General features: G+C 40.2%; 1 protein-coding gene across 1 annotated transcript in view; it reads right to left on the bottom strand.

Moving 5' to 3' along the window:
• Positions 1-232: 232 nt before the first annotated feature.
• Positions 233-8,129, bottom strand: part of vwde (von Willebrand factor D and EGF domains) — a 222,673-nt gene continuing 214,776 nt past the window's right edge. The window contains exon 32 of the mRNA XM_073054145.1: positions 233-453. Coding sequence (XP_072910246.1) covers positions 388-453 — 66 coding nt within the window. The 3' untranslated portion in view covers positions 233-387. The remainder of the gene's footprint in view (positions 454-8,129) is intronic.

The raw sequence follows: 8,129 nt of genomic DNA, 5'->3' as shown, positions 1-8,129 counted from the left end.
GAACAGTGAAATGTTAAATGACCAAGATTAGAAATGCATGGAAGGGGTGAGGAGGAAAGAGCATAAAGTGAACTTCTTGACAGGGTAGATTACAGAAGAAAAAGATGAAATGCATCTGGGATGATGGTGGCAGGTTAATGAGCATAAACTGAACAAGGTCAAAGTCAAGTTTATTGTCATATGTACAAGTGCATGTATGCACAGGCGCAATAAAAAATTTACTTGTAGCAGCATCACAAGCACATAGCATCATACTTTAAACAACAGGAAATTGCACTGCAGTTCTAGGAGGAGAGGTGTGAACATTAGAATGTAAGAAATGGACTGGACAAAGTCATGGGCCTCATCATCCATGGATGGAAAATCCTTGGTTGCAATAAAAAGCATTTAGTAGTGTGAAGGTTCTGTTAACCCACACAAAATCCTGGTGGAACTCAGCAGAACAGGCAGCATCTATGGAGAGAAAAGAAGAGTCAATATTTCAGGCTGAGACCCTTCATCAGTTCTTATTCTGGATTTCCAGCTTCTGCAGAATCTCTGCTGTTTATGGAGGTAGGGCTGCAGGGTTGCAGTGGAATTCAGCGCAAGGTGCGGGAAAATGGAATAGCGTAAATAAGCACAAAGATTGGTGTGGACAGAATAGGCTGAAAGTCATTTCTGCACAGTACAAATATAACTAAGGTGTGGAGTGATGGCTAAGAACTGATAGAATGATATTGGATACTGATTAGCAATTACAAATATGGAACGACTATGTGAAGGTTAGAAATTGACAGTAAATGCTCCACTACTCCCTGAGGCTTTACTCACCAGAGTGCTGAATGGACTGTGTAGCAGCAGCCATCAACACTCGCTCCAGCACTGAACTGGCTCTTTGGCTGTGGCCTGCAGCCATTGGCACTCGCTCCAGTGCTGAACTGGCTCTGCGGTGGAGGCCTGCAGCCATCGGCACTCGCTCCAGTGCTGAACTGGCTCTGCGCTGGAGGCCTGCAGCCATCGGCACTCGCTCCAGTGCTGAACTGGCTCTGCGGTGGAGGCCTGCAGCCATCGGCACTCGCTCCAGTGCTGAACTGGCTCTGCGGTGGAGGTCTGCAGCCATCGGCACTCGCTCCAGTGCTGAACTGGCTCTGCGGTGGAGGTCTGCAGCCATTGGCACTTGCCTCAGTGCTGAACAGGCTTCGTGGCTACGGCCTGCAGCCATTGGAACTCATCCCGGTGCCGAGCTGACCCTGCAGCCACCAGAACTTCACTCTGTGACTGCGGCCTGCAGCCGTCAGGCTCCTGGACCAGCTGCAGCCTTGAACTGGGACCGTGGATGTGGACTCACTTTTGGTGACTCTGCGATTCATGTTCTGAGTGTTATCTGTTTACTCTCTTACTGTTTGTACAATTCATTCTTTTCTCTTACATGTTGCTTGTTTGACTCTCTTTGTGGTGTTGGGATTTTCACGGATTCTATTCTGGTTTTTTTTTGTGGCTGCCTGCAAGAAGATAAATCTCAAAGTTGTATGTGGTATACACACATACTTTGATAATATGTGTACCTTGAACTTTGAACATTTTTGAAACTTTTAGTGAAGAAACAGAGCGTGAAGAAGCAGACTGGATCGGGGGAAATGGTACTGTAAGTGGTGTTGTGGAAATAGATGTGAATAATCAGAAGTGATGACTGGGAAATGGGCTTTTAGAGTTCAGGTTAAGGCCAAGCAGGACATTAGTTTTCCAAAATCAGATTCAGTTCTTTAAAGTAGCCAGGAATTAAATTTAATCTTGGAAGTTTGTGTGCAATCTTTAGTGGAAACTCAATTCAATAAATGTGTAACTGGTGATATTAGAGAGACTGCTATGTTAGTTATAACTGTAAACAAAATTTCTATCCATGTGATTGGAGGAAGAAGCAAAACTTTATCTGATGTCAGCAAAGTTGCCATCTTCATAATTACAATGTTTTGATAATAGCTTTTCTTGTGCGAGTGCAAAGTATGAGAACCCATCTTGGTGTCACTTTGAACCATTACATTATAAATAGTATTGCAAGCTTCAGTAAATTGCCAGATAAGCTGCAGATCACAGGAGCTTAAGTTATGAGTGAGCTGAGCAATCTCTTCAGCTCCTCAATCATCCAATTGATCAAATCCACAATGTTCAGCCCCCATTTCATTCAATTAACATATTAGTTGATGGCAGAAATACAGTATTAATGGTAAGACTCGGCAGCGTGGAGGATCAGAGGGATATTGGGGTTCGAGTCCATAGGACACTCAAAGCTGCTACGCAGGTTGACTCTTTGCTTAAGAAGGCATACAGTTCATTGGTCTTCATCAACCGTGGGACTGAGTTTAGGAGACAAGAGGTAATGTTACAGCTATATAGGATCCTGGTCAGACCCCAGTTGGAGTATTGTGCTCAATTCTAGTTGCCTCACTACAAGAAGGACATGGAAACCATAGAAAGAGTACAGAGGAGACTTACAAGGATGTTGCCTGGATTGGGGAGCATGCCTTATGAGAATAGGTTGAGTGAACTCGGCCTTTTCTTCTTGGAGCGACGGAGGATGAGAGGTGACCTGATAGAGGTGTGTAAGATTATGAGAGGCATTGATCATGTGGATAGTCAGAGGCTTTTTCCCAGAGCTGAAATGGCTAGCATAAGAGCGCATAGTTTTAAGATGTTTGGGAGCAGGTACAGAGGAGATGTCAGGGTTAAGTTTTTTTTTACGCAGAGAGTGGTGAGTGCATGGAATGGGCTGCCAGTAACAGTGGTGGAGGTGGATACAATAGGGTATTTTAAGAGTCTTTTGGATAGGTACATGGAGCTTAGAAAAATAGAGGGCTATGGGTAACCCTAGTAATTTCTAAGGTAGGGACATGTCCGGCACAGCTTTGTGGGCCGAACAGCCTGTATTGTGCTGTAGGTTTTCTATGTTTCTTTCTATGTTTCTAGTTTAAATGCTTTGGACTTGAAATTCTGCGACCCCCCCAAAAAAAAAGGTTGTGCTTGTGCCTAAAACCAACACACAAGAATCAATTTTTAAATAATTATCCTCAATGATTACCTATTTCTTCTAATCCAGGAAATCTCTAACGACACAACTTTGAGTATGGTAAATGTCAAGTTCATTTAAATTCTATTATTCAAATTTATTGCAATTTTAGGACAGTCATAAGATTGGTCTGCTAAACCAGATTATCAAAATTGATTTGATTTGTTTGCAACCGTATGTGATGCTCCTTGCTTGCATGAAGGGAAATGAATTGCTTCTAATGTATGTCGATGTCATGGATTCTACAGTGTAGACAAAATTTGACCAAAATAGAATTTTCTGGACAGGATACATTTTTCCTTATTGATTAACTTTTCATTTAGCAGTGTATTAAGTTTTCAAGCAAATACTATCAAAAAAAAGTGTGGGAAACCTTCCATAAAACTCTTGCCTTTTCTGAGGATAAAGGATTGAATGAAGATTTTATTTTCCCTGCTTTGCATGTTTATTTGTTGAATTTGGATTTTAATGCAATAGCTATCTTTAATATGAACAAGTCTACATTTATGCTAGTACTTTTGTTGAAATAATAAACAATGATTAGAGATCAACTATATTTGCTATGCTTGGTTTCAAAATTCCAGATTTGTCCTCAGTGGAAATTTTGAAAATTTTACATTTTAAGTCGACAAGGTGTAACAATAACAGAGTTGCTGTGATGGGAGATTTTAATTCCCCAAATATCGATTGGCGCCTCCCTAAAGCAAAGGGTTTAGATGAGGTGGAGTTTGCTGGTGTGTGCAAGAAGGTTTCTTGACAGAATATGTAGATAAGCCTACAAGAGGAGGGGCTGTGCTTGATTTGGTATTGGGAAATGAACCTGGTCAGGTGTTAGATCTCACAGTGGAAGAGCATTTTGGAGATGATCATAATTCTATCTCCTTTACAATAGCATTGGCGAGAGATAGGAACAGACAAGTTAGAAAAGTGTTTAATTGGAGTAAGGGGAATTATGAGGCTATCAGGCAGGAAATTGGAAGCTTAAATTGGAAACATGTTCTCAGGGTAAAGTAAGGAAGAAATGTGGCAAATGTGCAAGGGATATTTGTGGAGTTTTGCATAAGTACGTTCCAATGAGATAGGCAAGTTATGGTAGGGTACAGGAACTGTGGTGTACAAAGGCTGTAATAAATCTAGTCAAGAAGCAAAGCTTACAAAAAGTTCAGAGAGCTAGGTAATGTTAGAAATCTAGAAGATTATAAGGCTAATGGGAAGGAGCTTAAGAAGGAAATTAGGAGAGCCAGAAGGGGCCATGAGAAGACCTTGGTGGGCAGGATTAAGGAAAACCTCAAGGCATTCTAGAAGTACTTGAAGAGTAAGAGGATGAGACGTGAAAGAGTAGGACCTATCAAGTGTGACAGTGGGAAAGTGTGGAAGGAACCGGAAGCAGAGGTACTTAATGAATACTTTACCTCAGTATTCACTACGGAAAAGGATCTTGGTGATTGTAGTGATGACTTGCAGCAGACTGAAAAGCTTGAGCATGTAGATATTAAGAAAGAGGATGTGCTGGAGCTTTTGGAAAGCATCAAGTTGGATAAGTCGCCGGGACCAGATGAGATGTACCCCAGGCTATTGTGGGAAACGAGGGAGGAGATTGCTGACCCTCTGGTGATGATCTTTGCATCATCAATGGGGACGGATGAGGTTCCAGAGGATTGGAGGGTTGCGGATGTTGTTCCTTTATTTGAGAAAGTGAGTAGAGATAGCCCGGGAAATTGTAGACCAGTGAGTCTTACCTCAGTGGTTGGTAAGTCGATGGAGAAGATCCTGAGAGGCAGGATTTATGAACATTTGGAGAGACATAATATGATTAGGAATAGTCAGCATGGTTTTGTCAAAGGTAGGTTGTGCCTTACATGCCTGATTAAATTTTTTGAGGATGTGACTAAACACATTGATGGAGATAGAGCCGTACATGTAGTGTATATGGATTTCAGCGAGGCATTTGATAAGGTACCCCATACAAGGCTTATTGAGAAAGTAAGGCGGCATGGGATCCAAGGGGACATTGCTTTGTGGGTCCAGAACTGGCTTGCCCACAGAAGGCAAAGAGTGGTTGTAGACAGGTCATATTCTGCATGGAGGTTGGTGACCAGTGGAGTGCCTCAGGGATCTGTTCTGGGACCCTTACTCTTCATGATTTTTATAAGTGACCTGGATGAAGAAGTTGAGGAATGGGTTAGTAAATATGTTGATGACACAAAGGTTGTGGGTGCTTTGGGTAGTGTGGAGGGCTGTCAGCGGTTACAATAGGACATTGATAGGATGCAAAGCCAGGCTGAGAAGTGGCAGATGGAGTTCAACTCAGATAAATGTGAGGTGGTTCAGTCTGGTAGGTCAAATATGATGGCAGAATATAGTATTAATGGTAAGACTCTTGGCAGCGTGGAGGATCAGAGGGATCTTGGGGTCTGAGTCCATAGGACGCTCAAAGTAGCTGCGCAGGTTGACTCTGTGGTTAAGAAGGCGTATTGTGTATTGGCCTTCATTAATCATGGAATTGAATTTAGGAGCTGTGAGGTAATGTTGTAGCTGTATAGGACCCTGGTCAGACCCCACTTGGAGTACTGTGCTTAATTCTGGTTGCCTCACTACAGGAAGGATGTAGAAGCCATAGAAAGAGTGCTGAGGAGATTTACAAGGATATTGCCTGGATTGGGGAACATGCCTATGAGAATAGATTGAGTGAACTCGGCCTTTTCTCCTTGGAGTGAAGGAGGATGAGCTGTGACCTGATAAAGGCATATAAGATGATGAGAGGCATGGATGTGCTGATAGTCAGAGGCTTTTTCCCAGGGCTGAATGGTTGCCTCAAGAGGACACAGGTTTAAGGTGCTGGGGAGTAGGTACAGAGGAGATGTCAGGGGTAAGTTTTTTTACTCAGAGAGTGGTGAGTGCATGGAATGGGCTGCCGACAACAGTGGTGGAGGCAGATAGGGTCTTTTAGGAGACTTTTGGATAGGAACATGGAGCTTAGAAAAATAGAGGGCTATAGTTAAGCCTAGTAATTTCTAAGGTAGCGACATGTTCAGCACAACTGTGTGGGCCCAAGGGCCTGTATTGTGCTGTAGGTTTTCTATGTTTCTAATAAATGATCTGATTAGAAATTCTCAATTTTGAAGGTATAGGTGTTCATTGATTATCTTATTTTCTGCTTGAATTTTTACATGGTAGAAAATATTTTGTTCTGAAATATCACTAAATACTATAAACACTCTGACTTGTTATGATTAGCAAGGACTGATGCTAGATAGCCTAGGATGAATGGGATATTTTTTCTCAATACAAGTAGGTAGGTGCTATTCCTGTTTGGTTCCTACAAACAGAACATAAAACTTGTCTAATCTTCCTACCTCTCTTTTCTTTTGTTTTCTGCACTTCAGAGATCACAGTATTCCTTACCAGAAGCTAAGCCAACCTTGACCAATTGGTCAATTGGACCATCAATTGGTCTGTCCACTACTTGTCTCATGATCATTGCGAAAGCAGCTACGTACACCACAAATCCACCTCTTTTGCCTGTGGTGCTATTTTTTTAAATCTTCCATGTCCTACGCATTATTCCCATTGTCAGTTTTCTCATTCCTTGGTCCCCGTACTTCCCCATAGTGCTTCCATCATGATCTTTATTCATTGGGGTAATCGTTGTACAGGGCATGATGTATTTTCTGCACTGATGTTGAATAACCTTTCATTAACTACAGAGACACAATATTCTTTCCTTGATTATTTAAATATGTCTTGGATTTCATGTGTTTATTTGGAATGTACAGAATTTACAACTCGGTAATTAAAAATAAATTCAATACTTTTACATGAAAATCTTAATGCTCATATGTAATATATATGTACAGTGTTAATTAAACAAAACAACTTAGGCATTAAGAATACATTTGGTATATACACATTATGCAACAATTTTTCAATAATTGATAATCAAATCTTAAACATTTTTGATGGGTCACATCTAAAGAAATAGTTTAAAACAAATAATTTGGATTAATTGATTTAGATTAGTGGATTTCAAACATACTTCAACAAACTTTATGAACACCTTTATTTAAAAATGTCTTAAGACGAATATTGTATGGCATAAAAGTCAGTAACATGCAACTGGAATAAAGGGAACATTGCAACACATTGTGCATGAATTCCATGAACTTGGACATCAAATTCTTAAAACCAAAGCTAATCTTATAATTCAATGATAAAATGATGATTTTTATCAATTTCTTAATTTAGTACAGTATAAAACATTGTACTTTATGTAAAAGAAAACATAACCAATTAGACAAGATTCCAAACCTTATTCTGAATGTATGGGATGTTCGTACAAAAGTGTACTGTATGGTTGTAGGTAAATTGTAGTAATAATTCCAGTTCTGGTAGAATATGCACAAGTATATGCATCTCCTAGAAGCCCACTTAATGTGGTTGCTTAAATATTATGTTACATAAGTGGCAGAGATTTGTAGATGAAGTTAAGACAATACTGAACTATAGTTTTGAGCCACCACATCTGGGATAAAAACATCCATGGTAGTGAAGTAAATGGCGTACCTAACTAGTTTTAGTAACTTAATGTTTTAAAAAAGTTTGCATTAGTTCAGCTTGACCAAGATGAAATTCTCCCCCCCCCCCACAATAAATACTTATTACACATTTAAGTATGTTTGATTTAATCTATAATACAAATTGTTGGGATATTAGTGAATGAACCTCTAGCATATGTTGTTGCTTGGTCCATATGTTAATGTGGTATTTAATACAAATGGGGTAATGTCTCTTAAAATACTGCTCAAAGCCTGGTGAGAGATTTTAAATGTTCAAATCTTAATGTTAGCATGGTATATTTTGAGCTTAAATACAAGCAATACATACAAAATTTTGGAGGAACTATTCTTGATAAATGGTCCTAGTCTGAAATGCTGACTGGTCATTTCCCCCCATAGATGCTGTCTGACTCTGAGTTTCTCCACCATTTTGTTGCTTCAGATTCCAACATTTGCAGAACCTCTTGTGTCTCCTAAGCATACTGTTAGCTTTCTAGTCTGTTACATAAGGGATCATTTTCCTTGATTAA

The sequence above is a fragment of the Hemitrygon akajei genome, chromosome 8 (assembly GCF_048418815.1).
Source record: "Hemitrygon akajei chromosome 8, sHemAka1.3, whole genome shotgun sequence".
Classification (NCBI taxonomy): Eukaryota; Metazoa; Chordata; class Chondrichthyes; order Myliobatiformes; family Dasyatidae; genus Hemitrygon; species Hemitrygon akajei.
The sequence above is the reverse complement of the archived record's forward strand: the minus strand, read 5'-3'. Positions and strand labels throughout refer to the sequence as shown.